At 32.9% G+C, this 18,587-nt stretch overlaps 3 protein-coding genes across 3 annotated transcripts; 2 read left to right on the forward strand and 1 right to left on the reverse strand.

Moving 5' to 3' along the window:
• Positions 1 to 2,277: 2,277 nt before the first annotated feature.
• On the reverse strand, positions 2,278 to 4,285 carry LOC118028474 (5-amino-6-(5-phospho-D-ribitylamino)uracil phosphatase, chloroplastic). The gene has a single exon (XM_035032064.2). It carries the CDS (start codon positions 3,696 to 3,698, stop codon positions 2,553 to 2,555), a length of 1,146 nt encoding a protein of 381 aa, XP_034887955.1. The 5' UTR covers positions 3,699 to 4,285; the 3' UTR covers positions 2,278 to 2,552.
• A 4,697-nt stretch (positions 4,286 to 8,982) lies between these two features.
• LOC118028473 (uncharacterized) lies at positions 8,983 to 10,973 on the forward strand. Its single transcript, XM_035032063.2, has 2 exons — positions 8,983 to 9,381; positions 9,998 to 10,973. The coding sequence occupies exons 1-2, from the start codon at positions 9,113 to 9,115 to the stop codon at positions 10,746 to 10,748; spliced, it is 1,020 nt and encodes a 339-aa protein (XP_034887954.1). The 5' UTR covers positions 8,983 to 9,112; the 3' UTR covers positions 10,749 to 10,973.
• A 1,753-nt stretch (positions 10,974 to 12,726) lies between these two features.
• LOC118028472 (ASI1-immunoprecipitated protein 3) lies at positions 12,727 to 15,240 on the forward strand. The gene is made up of 3 exons (XM_035032062.2): positions 12,727 to 13,091; positions 14,088 to 14,150; positions 14,600 to 15,240. Exons 1-3 carry the CDS (start codon positions 12,831 to 12,833, stop codon positions 14,897 to 14,899), a joined length of 624 nt encoding a protein of 207 aa, XP_034887953.1. The 5' UTR covers positions 12,727 to 12,830; the 3' UTR covers positions 14,900 to 15,240.
• Positions 15,241 to 18,587: the final 3,347 nt, after the last annotated feature.

An 18,587-nucleotide genomic window follows, 5' to 3' on the forward strand; every position in this document is an offset into this window, starting at 1 on the left:
TCCTGCATTTTGTTCGTGCTTCTCGGGTTTTCCCTTTCGCATTCCTCGTAATTTTAGCATGTTAATTAGCTTTTGTGCTTTGCTTTTTTCTCACATTATTTCTTCAACAGCATTTGTGATCAGCTAGGCCGCTGAGTTTTCCTGGCATCGGACCTGGGCTCAACAAAATAATTTACAAGTCAATTTCCTTTACTACAGTCCTTCTTAAAGCTACTGTTCACCTTCTTCTATTTCGGCTCCTCTACATGTTAAATTGGGACCTGAGATTTTTGCTCCAGCTTGTCTCCCCCTACCTTTTCACCTTGTCGTCGTGCTACAGAGTAAAATCTCGTGCAAGGGTTGTTTCTCTTCTAATACGCAATATATAGTCTAATGGGATGCCTTTTTTACTGTATTTTTATGTATTAATGCAATCTGCACCATTGTTATGGTCTCTTTCTTCTTGCTGTTCCTTTCCCTCGTCGTTTTGCCGATTTCTTTTGATTAGGAGGGATTTCCCACCTTCATTTGGTGTGCTATGTCCCCCTTTACTTGCACTCTCATGTTTCCTTGTACAAATTGTTTTCTTTTACCTTTGTTTTCCTCTCTCTCTCTCTCTCTCTCTCTCTCTCTCTCTCTCTCTCTCTCTCTCTCTCTTTTCCAATTATTTTCACTTTTTTTATTATTATATAAATTGGGTTTTTATACAATTCCGAATCACTAAAAAATTATCCTTTACCATCAGAGACCAGATTGCAATCTTCCTAAAATTCAAGGATCAGATCGTAACTTTATAAATTGAAGTATTAAACTAAAATTATCATAAATTAGTGACGAGGATGAAATTAATTATACTTAAACTCACAAATCACAATCATTTCTGTCCACAGATCCAAATTATGTTTCAGGGGTCATACTGTAGTTTCTCCAAAGCTCTGGGACCAAGCTATAAATTTCACAAATCAAGGACTAAACCAAAATTTGATCATCTTTAACCTCAAGAGAAATTTGTCCGGAATTTCTAGTAAAGCTATCCCCGGGATCCTACCTTCTTTCTTTTCGTGTAGTGAGACTCCTTCGTCAGTCAGAGACAGCAGCAGAAGTTTCTTAACTCTTCTTACGAATCAATTAAAGAAATCAAATTCTAATTCTTACATTAACAACTTGTTGAAATCCATCTGTTTCCTTTCTCTTCTTTTCCTCCCTCCTCTCTTTCTCTCCTCCTCCTTCTTTCATATATATATATATATATATATATATATATATATATATATATATATATATATATATATATATATAAAATCATGTGACATGTCTATTTTGCCCCTTACTCCAAAAAATCAGGTTATTATATAAGTTAAATAATAAACCTTGGAACGAAATACACCCCCAAATCAAATCTCATGGCCATGGATCCACATCATAACTTAAGAAAAAGGAAACTTTAAGATAAGGCAACATTTATGATAAATAAAGATTGAAAGGTGGGAGAAAAAGAATGAAAAGCCCAAGACATTTCATGGATCCGAACATATAAAACATGGGCCAAAGTATACCCAGCATGCAAGTCCTGTCTTGTATCCTTCTACAATATGTAAGTTCGGGTCGACTGTAATCATTGTTTGACACGAGACAGTGACATTTTTATATATTTGATTCTTATAGCATCGTATCATGTCTTAAACTTTTTAGTTCTCAAACTTAATTTTCATTCTCCTGTTGGAATGTCAACTGGGACTCAAAAACATGCTGGTCATCGGCCCCTTCGGGTTAGAACCCAAATGGTAACAAAGAGACCACGGACCGAACCGAGTGATACCGGATAGAACAGGAACCGAATCCCCAACCTTGTGAAAACCAAATCCGAAGCAACTAGAACTTTCAAGTAAAATTACCAAAGAATTGTTAAGAACATGACAAAAGGAGCCACTTTTGCCACAAGCAATAGCGATATAATGTTACCAATGATTTTACCTGGACGGATCTAATAATTTTCGAGGTCGAATCATTGGTTCCTTGGTTAGAGCACAACGGCGGCGAGCAATTAAATTACAGATGTCTAACTGCTCAGCGAAACATCCCAGACCTTTGAGAAACCAAAGATTGTATGAAGCAACTTCAACCTCCAAGGAAACGTACCAATTGTTACAAACCAGGCTCTCGACCTGATCATCTTAAGCAATTCTGTTGTTGAGAATTGTTAAACAATATGATAAACAGGGGGAACATTGAGCAATGATCTTAATGATTCTTATACGTACAGTTGAATTGATTCTAAAGGTTCGGACAGAAACAGAATGAAGCACGGCAAACAAATTATTGATAACACAACTATATACAGTGTACGGGTGATACATCATAATGTAATTCTAGTCCAATGTAGACCACCATTTTTTTCCCTTCTTTTTTTGACCTTTTCTTCTATTTCCCTCTTTCTACTTTTTCATCTTTTTTTATCCCTTCCACACCGCAAGGGATTCACCAGTTTGCAGTGATTCTAGGGGGGGGCGATATAGAACTATTTTCATCAAGAATTGGATAAAGCACAAAATAAACTGTACAATTCATAAGAGTTACCAGAAAATATCATCAACTCCCACTGAGGTAGATCGATCATTATCCTCCTCAGGCTCCAGCTCTGTCTCTAGCTCAACAGGCCCAAATTCTGGCGATTCAATATCAGCAAGATTCTTCAGATCAACAATTGAAAGTTCATCTAGTTTCCTCACCACCAAGTCTGCAGCACCAAGCTCATACACGGGATGCTTACTAGCAATAGCAACACACTTCATAAAAGCATCGTGTGCAGCCTCCACGGTTTTATTAGAGTTCCCAAACACAATACAGCGCTGTGGTATAAAGTTTAGAAGCTGGGCTGCATAAATAAACATCTCCGGATCAGGCTTCCCCCTGTGAACATCTTCTGCTGCTACAATAGCAGTGAAATACCCTTCAATCCCGACGGTTCCAATTGCACTCTCGAGAGTTTTTCTTGGACGTGTGGAAACCAATGCCATTGGTATCTTGTAATGCATCAAAATATTCACAAACTCCTTTGAGCCAGTTCGTAATCTGTATATCCCACCTTGAAGAGATTGGTAGATTTCTTCCTTCCTTGTAGCCATTCTTTTCATCTCTGGCGGGTCTCTCGACCAACACAAGACTTCAGAAATCGCTTGCTCATTCTTCATCCCGTCTACTCGTCTCAAAATAAAAGCTGGAGGAGTGGGTTTTCCTTCTTCTCGGGAAAGAGCAAGCCAAGCTTGCCTCTCGAGATCAGGATTGTCCTCAATTATCACACCCTCCCACTCAAATATAGCACCCAGCCAACTGCAACCCATCCTTTCTTGTCGAATCAAGGGGTTATGCAACAAAGCATTATCCGCTCTGTTCTCTGGTGGCCACAAACCTGGTTTTCTATCAACACCAGTATCAACTCGGTAATTCCAAGTCCGTGGTATTCTCTCTTCCTCCCTGTATGAATACACCTCTTTCGTGAGCTCTGTTGCCAGAGCCTTAATTGAGGTATTAACTAACCTATCAATTTTCAATCTTGGCAACATAGGAGAAGAATAAACAACCCTTTTACCCATGGCTTCTTTTATCGGAGACCGACAACTACTCAAAGACTTTCTCCTGTAAGAAGTATCCTTGACAAACAATCCCCCACACAGTGGCCTATATCCAATAAGAGATGCTGCAGCAACTGAATCCGCCATGTTTACGAGTTCTCAAAATAGGCAAACCCACCAACAAATTTCAAGTCGAATCTAAACTAAATTTCCCCTGATTCAATCCCTAGAGAACCGTACACAACTTAAAATTTACACAGCAGTAATTATAATTACACAAATAAACATCAATTCAATACCTGAACTTTAGATAGAAAGCTATACAAATTCCTATAATAATAGTATTCTCTAAAACCTTAAAAAGAGACCAGAATAAAGCAGAGCTTTCTCACACTAAAAAGAAAGCAACTTGCTTGCTTAAAAGCCAAACCAAGCATAGCCCATTAACCCCAACAATCTAGAACCTCAAAGAAACAACATAAACAGCTGTAAAACCTATGAAAACTCACCCCAGAAGGCTAATACACAGCAAATAAAAAACCTCTAATTATGGAAAAATTTTATCAATTTTAGAGTGGAAAAGGGGGGAATGAAGAGCCTGTGAAGTAACCGTTGATTAAATATTCGATGGATGGGATTGGAGAAGGAGAGGGGAGTGGCTAGATACTTCGAGGGAGGGAGGATATGTGAATATCTCCGAGTGTGTGTGATGCTTATTGTTGAAGGAATGGTAGTTGTTTTCTGTGGTTTATAATTACACCAAGACTTTTTTACAAGGAGAAAAGGGTCCAGCTTGCTGGGCACGCGTCAGTTACTTTTATAATTATTATATTATAGACTATAGAATACAGGGGGGATTATATAATTTATTTTGTTACTGAAAGTTTTATTTTATACTATTTGATCCAAATTGAAAGTAAATTACTTCTAATTTCTTAATTAATGATGAAATAAAAAGAAATATGATAGAAATAAAAAGGACCAGGCATAGATGACATGGAAAATATACTTAGATCATTGATCTTTGAAAATAACATATTTTATATAATTTAGATTTTTTAAAATTTTTAAAAGTCACTTTTTATACACGAGTTTATTTTTGTTATTTTTTATTTTTTAATCAAAAAAAAGAGAGAGGAGTCAGATTTCAATGATAAAAGAGAATGTCATTGTTCATTGCCTTTTCAACCACCAAAATAGTTTTTATTAATGTCCACAGGTTCTATGAGATGATAGGAACTTCATGGTGGTTGTTTGGACCCTCTATATTGCATGAAAAACCAGATCTAAGTTGAAAAAATAAAAACTAACTCAGTATGGTTTTGGGTTTTTAGGCCATTTTTTAAGTATTTGGAGTTCATAAAATAGTTTTTGGGTGTTATAAGTGTAATAATAAGGTATTTTTAGATAAAAATAGCTTTAAAAATGGGTTATGTTGGTCAAAAGTGTCACTATTTTGATTTTCAGCCACCACTTTAGTATTTGAAATCTAGACTTAAAAGATGATACGTTGTCTGTCTTGGCTGGTAACATATCAACGACTTACCTTTTTTTAAAAAAAATAAGGGTAAATGACATTAAAAGTTTTAAAAAGAAAAGTCAAGGCCCCACCAAATGCTCATGGGCTCTTCATTATAGTGGCCCAAACATGTTGGGCTATAAGGCGGTGAGTCTTGACTCCTTTTGGCTTTTTTTTTTTACAATGAGTATAAATTTAAAGAAAAAAATTATTGAATCTAGTTGAATTTATGTTCCAAATCATAAATTTAAAGAGTTAAGCAATATCATTTGGATTATTTTTTTATGATATTGCTTTTTTTTTTAACTGATATCTTTTTTTAATAAATATATTTTTTAAGAAATAATTTTTAAATTTATATTTTGATCAATATATACCTTATTTGTGATTTGTTTTTGCTTATTTAATCTCTCTCTCTCTCTCTCTTTTATAGAGATTGATTTCTTTTTTTTTATGGTGTTGTGCATGTTTAATTTTTTAAAAGATTATTATGGATAATCTATAAAGCTTTTTTAAAATATTTTTTATACAAGAACTTTATTTTTGAAAAAAAATTATTTATTTTCAGATAATATTTATAATAATTGCAGCCTTGAATGATATATGTTTTCACTTTTATTTTATTTAATCAATTTAATACATATATCTATTTTTAATATCGAATTAATTTTTTTTAAAAAAATCAGTAAATATAATCAGATAAATGCATATCTTGATATATACTTATTTTTTAATTTGTCAAGTTTTATTTGTAGTTATCATTAATAATTTATTTTTTGGTGAATAGTGATTTATGTGTGAAATGTATAATGAAAAAGCCTTGCAATTTAATTGTCTTGTTATATTTCACTCTGTTTTCCCTCGTTTGACTCCTGTTTTTATTTTATCTCCGGAACACAATACTGTGATTTTTAAATAACGTTGATAGACTTTAATTATTAAATTTATTTTATTTCATGATTTATTCATTCGAGAAATGGGAAGCCACGGTTTCATTAAGATTCTCTTCTACTCTCTACTAGCACTGAAAATTGAAATAAAAACAGTGGCAATCTCAGAAGGTAAGAAAAAAAAATGCAAAGGATCGACTAATTGTGATTATGCTTTGAAATTACAAACTATAATTCCATCATCCAAAATTTATATTATGAAATTCCTATTATTAATATAGAGAGCTTTATGTTTCAAAGATAGTAATTATTCGAGAAATAAACTTTATATTATGAAAAAAATGGAATTGTGTTAGGAAAGTTGATATTGACCGCGTGTCTTGTAGCATAAAGATTGTTATTTTCCTTCATATTGAAACAAATATACCTTCAATACTAAAGTAAATATCGAATGATGAATAGCTGATATTTTTAGTTATTTATTTTAAAAACTCAATAAATCCTTCAACATCCATGATATTTTAATAAAAAAAATAAAAATCCAATTCTTTAACAAAACATGTGGTTTAGAAATGTAAGCTTCAATCATCTAGTAGGTAGCTCGATGGTAAGAGTTTGGAACCAGAAGATTTGTTTTTCATGTGGTCTCAGGTTCAAGCTATGTGATTGCTAATATGATGGATATTGGAAGATTACATGGTCATTAACTTTAGGGCCCGTGAGATTAGTCGAGGTATACATAAATTAACCCGGACACATACATTAAAAAAATAAAATAAACATAGGCTTCAAAATAAATATCTAAATATATGGCCGATACAAAATGGATATCATACTATCTAGTTGGTAAGTCAACTAGATAAGATTTGTAAGGATACATTTTCAAATTTCTAACTCTATAATATGATCCTTCAACCTTTTTAATTCCTTTTACTTCAATCATCAAGTCTTTTAGTATTATAATAATCTAACTTGATTTTAAACCTTTTAAATCCAACATTTCCGCACTTAGATTATAATATAACTTGTAATTTGATTTTAGGTGTCGATTGATATTAACCATGTCGACTTTTCAAGACATTAACTAAATCAATGGTAGCACTATTTTTCAAACCATGATGTATAAATGTCCAATCATAAAAGATACACGTATAAAACTACTTTGTTTTGAGAAATTTATTAAATTTAAGGACTATTTTAATCTTGTGCTTCCAACTGGATTTCATGAATATTTATAAAAGTATCCGCACTTTTGTTTGAAGCATTGAAATTCATCTTCACCATGTTATTGCTCATTACCACGAGCATATGTTCATTATCAAATATTTGAACTCAATTGAAGTTTCAAGATTTCTCTATGTTTTTTTTTTTTGGACATCAAAACCATGATCATCATAGCCTAATATTTTTAGTTTATTTTCAAGTTCTTTTAAAAGGATGTTAGAAACACATTAACTTAAAAAGAAGGTTAGGCTTGGCGTTAACCCGAGCTTGGGTGTTGGGCACCCCCGACATCTCTTCATGGGCTTGGGCACACCACCCAAGCCCAACCCCCACCCTTAAATGATATATCTTAGCCTGCTTTTTAAACCCAACAATATGTGTTGACTTTTTTCTTCTTCTTTCTACGTTAATTCTTGTGTGAAAGATATCACTATCTATTAATACTTGTTAATATTTGTGTAAAAGATATTTTTTTTTATTAATATCTATGTATGTAAATGATATTTTATCTTTCATAAATGTTGTCATGGTAAAATTACTTTTCAACTCTGCTACTTCCTAAACAAAAAACAAGGTTCAAGGGCTATAAACATCTCTTGAACTACCAGGTAAAAAATAAGTTTTTTTCTTATATTAAAAAAATATAGATTCAACACAAACAATTAAAATCTTAAAATTTAAAGTTTTTAAGTGTATTTATCATTCTTTTTTTTTTTATTATTAAATTGCTAATTTTATCATCGAAGAATTTTTAAATACCTTAAAAAAATACTTTTATAGGTATTTAACGGAATTGATCAACAAAATCTACCTTAACATTAAAAAAATGAACTATTTACAACCAATTCAACAACTGAAAAAAACTTATCCTACAAGTACTTCCAATTTTAACACCTCATCACAAGGTTGTACCTTCCACAATATTAGTAATCATTAAACTAGTTTATGTACCCTAGTTTTCATTCCAATCACGTATCAATAATTTGATTTTTCCATTAAATATTTAAACTAATTTCTGGTTAGGAACGGTTGAGTTCTCATTATTGATAATTCTTTTAATTTTATTCCTTTTCATGGTAGCCCAATTATCTATTCCCTCGTGAGTTTTTATAACACTTGAATCTATTGTAGAATTGCATAATTCATACAGACAATTGAGTATTCCTTTGTCTATAAAATTTATTCAATTTAAGCACACGAGTATTTATTTAGACTCTACCTCTCTTAATCCTAGTATAATTAGATGCTTGATAACAGTTGTGTCAAACCTTTCATATTTACCATTGAAAACCGCGTGTATATATATATATTATATTGAAGCACATAACATGACTGAAAATGCTTTTTTTTTTTTTTTTTTAATAACCAAATAACTTATATATATATTTTTTAGTAACATGTGTGTTTGGCCAGCTTGCGTGTACCTCAATTAATTTCACGGTCCTAAAGCTAACGACCATGTAAACCTATAGTGACCATCATATTAGTAATTACACAGTTCAAACCAACTTATATTTACAATGTCGAGTGATTAATAACCGATATTTTTTTTGTTATTTATTTATTTTTTTTATATTTATTAAATCAAATAAAAAAAATTAATAATAAAATTAGTTTGTGCTCAAATCAAACCAAAAACTCCCCAATGCTCCAAATCCCTTGTTAAATTTATAAAAAATCCCTGCACAAATAATTTGTAGAAATGGTTGAAAACAAAACGTGCACGGGGGTAATTTTTTTATGGAGAAAAAAACACGCGTCCCCATAAATAATCACCATAACGTTTGACACGCATGTATGACACGACGTCGTTATCAACAAATCCTTTATTCCTTCTTCCAGGCCAAAAACCTAAGCTCCTCCCAATCTTCTTACTCTCCGTTTTCCTCTACCAGCTGTTCGATAAAACTCTTAAAAGAAACAAACCCATGGGAAAGAGAGGAGGAGGGGGGGTCAGCAAAAAACCACCACCGAACACGCTAACAGCGTCTAACAAGTCTTTCGCACTGAGTGCAAAAGGCGGAAATCACAATCCCAGGTCATTATTGAGACTTGAACACTTGCAGAATCTTGCATCATGGGCTATTGAAGAAGCTTCAATCCCTTCTCTTGCTGCCTTTTTTGGGCGTCAGTTTGCGTCTTCCGCAGAGGCTTTGGGTGTCCCACTTGACCCTTCTGCTCTGTTTCAGTGTCAGAGGTTAGTATTAAACGTCGGAGCTTGATTGTGTTGGCAAAACGGTTTCTTAGACTTTTATGTTTTGTGTTTCTGTTTCTTGTGTGTTTTAATATGGGTTCAACGCAATTGTTATTACTTGAATGGTTGAATTAGAAGTTTGCTGATGAATTCGCGCTGGCTTAAGCTGAAGAAATTACACTGCTTAATAGGTTGTGAAATATTGTTAGCTTTCAAGTCATCGTGCAAACATTTGAATACGAAATAGGCTTGAGATTGGATTCTTTTCACTAGTTTCACACTGTGGTTACGGAGCAGTGTGCTTCTATGGTGATTATTTTTGCCATTGCAATGGATATTGACTTCCTCGTTTGTTAGCAGCGTTATTCAATTACTTTTGACTCGAATTTCTGCTTGTATGAAAATGGCGTTCAACTTGAATGCATAATCTTTCAACTGTGGTCTCTAGTTGAACGCATAATCCTACAAATGTGGTTTAGCTGGTCCAGCTGAGCTTACTTAATGAATCCTCATTCTTTGCTTGACACCCCCTCCCCTTTCTTTTCTCTTTTGTTGAAATTCAATCTTGTCATGATCAGTAGGATTTTTTCATCCTAATTGGATATCCTTTGTTTCGCAGGTGCGAGACATTTCTTCGACCTGGCTTTAACTGCACAACACAAATTGAAAAGAATCAACCAAAGGCAAGGCGTCGACACAAGAGATTTAGTACTTTGACGAAGAATAATGTCGTCTACAAATGCCACCACTGTTTACATCTTAATCTAAAGAGAGGAACTCCTAAAGGCCACATGAAAGAAATATGCCCCCCCAAGCCCAAGCCACATGCTAAACCAACCAAGTCCGTGCTTCAGAAGTCTGCCAACTTGGAGAAAGGCACAAGTAGCAAAGGTGAGATAGTTAAGATTGACGGTAAGATCGACGGGCCAGCTCTGCCTGCAATATCCCTGGATACTTCCATCACGAACAATCCAGCAAATCCATTTCCGAGGATTAAGACAGATGAGATATACAAGATAGCCGAGACAGCTTTGCCTGAAATATCTGTGGATACTTCCATCACAGACAGTCCAACAACTCCATTTCCAAGAGTTAAGACAGACGAGATAATTAAGATTGATGAGACAGCTTTACCTGCAATATCCATGAGCACTTCAATCACAAACAGTCCAGCTACTCCACTCCCAAGCGGCAGATTTTCTCTGCTGGATGCCAAGAAGAAAAAGAGAAATAGATCAGCTAAAAAACCAGAGCAATCTGAAGGCGATTCTGCTGCAATGGATGCTGAAAACACTGCCAGCACATCAAGTAAAAGAAAGAGAAAATCTTGGACAAGCCTGAAGGAAATTGTGGAGAAAAGAGCTCAATAGGACTCGAAACATTAAAACCCTGACAAAGCCAATGTTTTGTGTAAAATAGAAAGATCTTTTTAACAATGAAGACTGCTGGTAAGATCATGTCCAATTGTTTTTTTTACTGCAACATAAACAATCTTGAGGGAAGAGAAGGTTCAAGCAGCAAAACAAAGTTTTGGATTTACCTTTGTATTTTCGTTAGCAACATAGAAGTTCGGCCTTTAATGCTTTTCAATTTTTCACCAAGGTTCTCTGTGTAGATGGTTACTAGATTGTTGTTCTGCCGGGTGGATTATTTTAAAAAAAAAAAAAAAAAAAACTATTCAGATATTGTTAGTATTTTTTCTAGTAAAAAATAATAATAAACCTTTGAGGTGAGATTAAAGATTGATTTAGTGAAGCAACCATACTGGAAATGGCTGGGGTATGTAAAATAGACTCCATTCTGGAAGAGAACAAATAAACCTTACTATCTCAGAACCAACAACACTATCTAACATATTCCACCTTAATTAGAGGATGAAAATGAAAACTATCTTACCAAAGCATGGCTTCTGACAAGATTATAGCCAGAAGAAAGTCGTCAGCAATGCTTCCAATCTCAGTTTCTTTTGTAACAGCCCGCTAACTTCCTATATATTATCTATTTTGAGCCTTATTATTCTAATAATTTTGTTCCTGAAGACACAAGTTAATTTTTAAGCCTAATATTCTAAAACATATATAACAAGTTAGCAATCAGCACTTTAATAAAACTAATTATCAACTTCTCACCCGTTGTCCTACTCTTTTCTTTTTCTCAATCCCTTTGCAAAAAGTCCTCTTCAATTTCCTTCAGCAAATGCATCTCCAGGTCCATGCACAGAATCAAAAGTAACGAGACAAGGATCATGCGACCATGTTCTTTACACATCAAGTTGCTGCAGATACTGCACAAATACTGATCATCAATGCAATAAAATATAGTATTTGATATTATTTTTTAAAAATACATTAAAAGAATATTTCTTATTTATTTAAATTTATCTTTTATATAAACACATAACAAAATTAAAAAAATTTAATTTAAAACAATTTTTTTTTTTTTTATAAAACACAACTACATGCTCTAGTAATGAAAATACTTGTCATATCCCTACATTCATGTCATTTCTGTAATTTACTCTACTTGCAGGCTATAACTTCTTACACAAAAGTCCAATACAATTATGGTTGGACAATCTAGAAATATCATATTCTGAACATGAATTCCACCTAAATAAGTCTTGTTTTCACATGCAATGGATGACTTCAAATTCAAGTTCAAATTCATCTACTATTATGATAGTAAACACTATCAGTTCCTTCACTTATTTACATTTTTAATCCAAATTCAAGTATCCTAACATTAAAAGAACTATTAAGGACTTTTTTTTTTTATTTCAAGTTATAATTGTAAGCAAATAAACACCCTTAAACCAATTTCAAACAAATTGATAATTTTTAATGCCGACATAGCTTCAATCATTCCAATTTAACTTGTCAAGGGCTTTGTAGTTATTTTTGCTCTCGTTTTTGTCATTGGAGCATCTAAATCCTCTTGCATATTAGATTTAGCTTTACGAGATAAATTATAATTTTTATGATGCACATTATCAGCCTCGGGTTGAAAATGATTTGTCCTCAAATCATAATCATCATCGTCATCCAAGTATGGAGTTAAATCTTTCACATTAAAAATAGATGATACATTGTAATTACCAGGAAGATCTACCTTATATGCATTGTTATTTACCTTCTTTATAATCTAAAATGGACAATCAACTCTTAGCATCAACTTGTATTTATGTTTGCTTGTAAATCTGTCTTTGCTGATATGAATCCAAATAAGATCTACATGTTCAAACCTAACTATTTTATGCCATAATCACATTAAAATTTTTTAATTTAAAACAAAAAAATATTTTTTTTATAAAACATAACTACACTTGTCAAATCCCTACATTCATGTCATTTCTGTAATTAACTCTCCTTCTAGGTCCCAGGTGGTCAATCCCCTTGAAATGGAAACAGTGGCGCAACACCAAGCGGCAGTCAAATTTCGGAGAGAATCAGAGAATGAAACTCCGGAAATTCGCGCAGATCTCAACGAGCGAAGAGGAAGAGGAAGAGGAAGAGGAAATGTCAAATGAACTGGAAGAGGGTGAGATACTCCCCCCAGAAGAGGGTGAGATACTTCCCCCAGAAGAGGGCGAGGATGAGGAGGCGTCGCAGGAGGATCCCAAACCGGTTGGGAAACGAGTTAGGTTTTCAGGAGAAGGAAGCGAGAAGAAAAGTCACTACAAGGTTTTCGAGTTTTCCGGAAACCGCTACACTATTGTGAGTGATTTTTTTCTTGACAACATGAATGGGTTTCGACGTTTTGTGTTTGAATTTAAAGTTTTGGTTTTTTTATTCAGTGTGTTTAGGGTTAAAGCTGTAAAGAAATTGGGTCTTGCGTTTGGTTTGCTAGCTTTTTTGTGTTTTTCTTGGTGGGATTTTGGGGTTTAAGTATTTTTTTGGGTTAACCTCTCGCCTTGGATATCTGGTTGCTATTGGTCTCTTTGTTGGAGGGTTTTTGAGTTTGTGCTTGTTATTGAGTGCTGGAGGTTATTTTTTTTTTAATTTTTTTTTGGTTGTTAAATCAGGAGGGAATTGGGTTTAGGTTTGTTGCTTGCTCAAAATAAGTGAGGAAGATATGAAAGTTTAGAGCTTTTCAATGTTAGTTGTTTCATTCTCATGTGTTGCGAACGCTGTACCTGTTTGTTTTTGGCTATCTAATGTTTGATCAGTTTTCTTTATCAATGTGGTTTTTATTCTGGACCTGTATTCGTAAGAATTTGGAGTTTGCGTGAGGTAACAGAATTGAGGACTGAAAAAGCGGGGCGAAGTCTTCCTAGCTTGAACTTGAAGTGGCTTGAAGAAAATGAACTATTACAAGAAAAGGAATTGATATTTTTTATGGTATTCAGAGTTCTCATTTCTTGTCTTCGAATTACCTGTTTTCTTTGATTTACTGGTTCAAATACAGCAGTGGTTTTGAGCTGCTTTGCTGGAATGAGACTGCAGTTAGTTTCATTGATTTCATCCGGGGTTTTAATGTTTGAAAAACCCCTTATTTAGTGTGTTGGGTTTGTTGAGGTGAAGTTAGGTTAGCTAATTGGGACAATTTGAAGTTTAAGTTTTCAACTGTTTGTGTGTTTAAATTTGATGTGGGAATGCACACTGGTTTTGAGACCTTGGGGGAATCATGGTTGCATTTGCTTTTTTTTCTCTTTAATTGTTCATGTCATCATCGAATTATATTTCTCAGCTTCTGCTTTTGCTGTTCTGCAGGAAGATCCTGTGCTTCTAGCTCCTGAAACTAAAGAACAAAAGCCTGACATTGTAATTATCAAGGTAATTGCTTGGAATTGCTTTGTGGTGTGTCATAGGCTTCTCATTGATCCTTTTTTTTTTGTTCGTTGACCCATCTGGTGGACACACACTTATGCCATTCATATTTAAATTGGATATTTGCACATTTTTTCATTTTCACTTTGTTCCTCGTATTTGCTTTTGATGCTAAATAATCTAGTGTTAAAGCATAAACATGATTCTCTGTTCGTTGGGATGAAAAGGTTCTTTGAGTTGTTACTGTTCTGCATAAATATTGCAATTCATGCGTTACTGGCATGCTCTGATGTCTTTAATAAATGATAAGCAACTGATTGTCAACCGAACTAAATTTTCTCCCAATCTTTTCAAGTGAATTAATTGAGCTTGCCTTCATTTTATATTAAGCGCATAAACAACTTTCATATCATCCTTTTCCATTGAAACCAACATGCCTGTTATCATGATGACAGGATATTACTCAGACCATTGATGGTATGGTGATGGTCACTGGACAACTGTTTTATCACCCCGAAGATGCTAAGAAAAAGGGTGGCGGAAACTGGCAGACAAGTGATACCAGGGAGCTGTTCTACAGCACCCATCGTGTTGAGGTTCCAGCAAAATGTGTAATGCACAAGTGCGTGGTGCATTTTATCCCCGCCAACATGCCGCTTCCAGATTGTAGAAAACATCCTGGGTTTATCATCCGGCAAATTTATGATGCTGCAGAGCAGAAGCTCTGGAAGATAACCAAGAAGGACCTTCACTAGCATTTCTGTTCTTCCCAATGTTCTAATAATATTTTGGATGCAGAGCGGTGAAAGAAAAATAGATTGGGATGCGAGTAATCAGAGGAATCTAAAAGGCATATTGCTGCAATAGGTGCTAAAATAACCTAGGACATCAAGTAAAAGAAAGAATGAAATGATTGACAGCAATGAACATTATTAATTTGACTAATCCAGAGTTATGTAAGTAGGACAAGCATTCTTGTGTTTAATACAGGGGGCAAGAATCACAAGGGGTTACTCTAGTCATCTGATTGTAACGTGCTAATTTTCAGTAGAGAATGGGAAATTTTATGAAATTCTAGGCCTTTGTTCGTTCTGCACTATCTCGTTGTTTTTATCGGTTACATTTGCTTCCTAGCTTCATGTTTTGCTCCCAAATTGTGTTGTTAGCACCGGTCTAACATGATCACACGATTTTCCTTCGTTTGCTGGACCTTGGTACAATGTAGTGTTAAATGAAGATTGTGTTAGAGATCCAAACAAATTATAACAACGGTGTTATTGTCCTCGAGTGAAGCATAATTTATTGTCCACTAAGAGCATGTTTGGGTCAGCACCCCCCCCCGGGGTCCATCAATGGAGAGCAGCTCCCTTTCACCTATGGCCTTCGTTGTTCCCACCATCGCGCTGCTCTTTCCCTTTCCCTTCTCCTTCTCATTCGTTGTCTTCTATATTCTTCATTGTTCTGCAATGTGAACAGTTTACATGTGAATAGTGAAGAGTAACCGGTTTTCGGCGTTTTCATTGTCCTTTAGTCCATCACCGCTGCACTCCCCTTCCCCTTCTTCTTCGTATAGGCTGCTCTCCACTGTTCATGTTGCATATGAACAATGGAGAGTGTCGGCCTTCGGCGTTTCCGCTGTCTCTTAGTTCATCATCGCCGCGCTGCTCTTCCCTTTTCCCTTCTTCTTTGTTTGGGCTGCTCCCTATTGTTTTACAAAGTAAACAGTGGAGAGTCTCCATTGTTCATGGTTGGATCAATCTGACCCAAACCTAAATGTGTTGGATCGATCCAACTTAGTAAAATAAAAAAATCCAAATTTTTTTCTTAGATATTGTGTTTTATTAAAAAAAACTATTGTTTACTATTAATTAATGGCACTACATAATTACATTAGAAGGAGATCGCACGATAACGTAGCATTTGCAGAATTTGATCGCAATCTCAATTTTGTTCTGATGATATTTTACCTGATGTTGTTGTACGCTCAAGAAGCCATGAAAACTGTAGTCTTTGTCGGATGAATTTTATATGTGATGGAATTACAGATAATTTAATGGAATAATAAAAAATATTTTATATAAAATATTGTTTATTTCATGATGTAATAGCAGTAGTTGAATCTACAATATTAAAATTAAAAACTATCAATATTAGTATATATCTTTTTTAGTTATTTTATAACCTCAATTTCAAAAGTATTTTTAACCAATCACATTAAATAATTTTTTGTTTAACCTCAATTTTAATCACAGTTTTAACCAAACATATATTTTAACAACCCAACCTCAACTAAAAATACTTTTTATAAAATAATTGTTTCAAACCATAACCACAAAAACTACTACAATACCAAACATATTCTAACCAGATAGGGATTGTTCTATGTATTGTTCTTCTATTACTGCAGTTATGAAGAAATGAATAAGAAAAAAGAAAAGAGGCTACAATGGTTATTCTCAGGGGTTGTTGATTGTGTAGTAATGGGGACTATTCCGCATAATTGTTATTTTGTTACTGCAGTGAAGTAAAAATGAATATTAGTTGGGTTTAAGTTTGGTCTTGTTTTAGATTTTTTTTACAAATTAAAATTTTTTTATTTGATATTGGGGTTATTTATCCTTGATATTTGTGATTTGTTTTTTTTTTTTCGGAGTTATTCTGATCTTATATCTCGAGTAATGAGTTAGTCAAGTTAACTAGAGATAACTTGGTTCTTTTCTTGAATTTTTTATGAATTTTTTTTTTTCACTTTCATCATGACATTAAATTATTTCCTCTTGAGCTTTGTGTTTTTTCCACTTTTTTTTTTTAGGTTATTCTAGGTTTGGGTTAGTCAAGTTAATACAAGTTCAGGTTTTTTTCAATTTTTTTTTAAATTTTATTTTTTTTGTCCTAATTTTATATTTTAAATTATGTATATGTTAAGCTATCTTGAGTTGATTTAAATTATTATTTTTTATATATTCTATTTTATATTAGAAAAAAATATTTAGTTTGTGAGCCACCTATTCAGTGAAAGTTACATGACAATGGCAATGGACGAGTTACTCTATACAAGAAAAAAACAAAAAAGAGCTCGGTAGCGTTGAATCTCTTTTACTGGCCTGATGAGGTTAATGGGTTGAAAGTTAAAACCCAAGCCCCAAACGGTGTAGTGTCTCCAAAAGCTTATATGTAATTTAGTATAATTTCTAAGCCCATTTTAGCATGATAATCTATATTTCAAAAGCAAAAGTTAATATGTAAACAATATGCTTAATTGTAATTTATCACATTTAGATCTTGTTTATTTTTATATTTTAAAAAATTTTTTTAAATGTTTTTTTTTTTTTTTTTTTTTTAAATTAATATATTTTTAGATTTTTTTAATGTGCCGATGTCAAAAATAATTTTAAAAAATAAAAAAATATTATTTTGATATATTTATAAATTAAAAATATTTTTCAAAATTAACCGCAACAACACTATAAACATGTTTTAATTTCCCTACACGTGTAGGACATCTTTTTCCCTGTTCCCCATCCAGATGAAAATCCCTTGTGAAAGACTTCAGCAAAAGAATTACAACTATTATAATTACAGCTACAAATTACAATTACAATTACACTAAAACATAACGTGGTTTTATTTTATGTTTACTACTTCCCTTCCCACAAAGTCTAACCACCGTGAACAACACTAATCATTTTTTATATATATATATATATATATATATATATATATTTTATTTTAGTTCTTAAACTTTATTTTTTTACTATTTCATATTTGCACTTGATATTGATACTGATTCATATGTTAGGTTTTGCTTTTATATGCACAAAATCATATATACAAGTTGTTGTAATTCAATTTTTAACCCTTTTATTTTTTTTTATATATTTTGAAAAAAAAATTAGAAAAATCTACAAAAATATCTTTTAAGTAATTGTAGTTAATTTTAAACATTTTTGTTATTTATTTTATTTTATTTAATTTTTGTGTGTCAAAAAATCTTGAAAATCATAAAAAAACACAAATAATACAAAAATAAATAAAAAATAAAAAAATAAAAAATACAGTTGAGGTTGAAATTTGACTGATAATTAAGTATAATGAATAAAAATGAAGCTTGAAAATTTTCCAACCACAATTGAGAATTTGATTGAAGAAAAATCAAAGAAAAAAGACTTAATTTAACCTTGTAGATTAGAAAAATTGAATAGCCAACGATGGATTTGAATCAATTGATCAAATTAAAAAGTCAATTAAAAACTTATTAAAATAGAAAAATCAAAATTAAGAGTTAAATTGATTAAAATTGTATAATTATGGAACCAATGATGAATTTGCAATAAATTGTTAAACTAAAGATCTAAAATGTTTCAATTAAGGATATAATTAAAAAAACAAAAGATGATTAAGAGCAAATTGAATGAAAGTGAAAAAAGTCAAAATCCAAGACCG

The sequence above is a fragment of the Populus alba genome, chromosome 3 (assembly GCF_005239225.2).
Source record: "Populus alba chromosome 3, ASM523922v2, whole genome shotgun sequence".
Taxonomy (NCBI): Eukaryota; Viridiplantae; Streptophyta; class Magnoliopsida; order Malpighiales; family Salicaceae; genus Populus; species Populus alba.

Coding starts and splice junctions, on each gene's coding strand:
- LOC118028474 (XM_035032064.2), bottom strand. CDS start 3,698: ATGGCGGATTCAGTTGCTGCAGCATCTCTTATTGGATATAGGCCACTG.
- LOC118028473 (XM_035032063.2), top strand. CDS start 9,113: ATGGGAAAGAGAGGAGGAGGGGGGGTCAGCAAAAAACCACCACCGAAC. Junction 9,382..9,997: donor GCTCTGTTTCAGTGTCAGAG/GTTAGTATTAAA, acceptor TTTGTTTCGCAG/GTGCGAGACATTTCTTCGAC.
- LOC118028472 (XM_035032062.2), top strand. CDS start 12,831: ATGAAACTCCGGAAATTCGCGCAGATCTCAACGAGCGAAGAGGAAGAG. Junction 13,092..14,087: donor CCGGAAACCGCTACACTATT/GTGAGTGATTTT, acceptor GCTGTTCTGCAG/GAAGATCCTGTGCTTCTAGC. Junction 14,151..14,599: donor CTGACATTGTAATTATCAAG/GTAATTGCTTGG, acceptor TCATGATGACAG/GATATTACTCAGACCATTGA.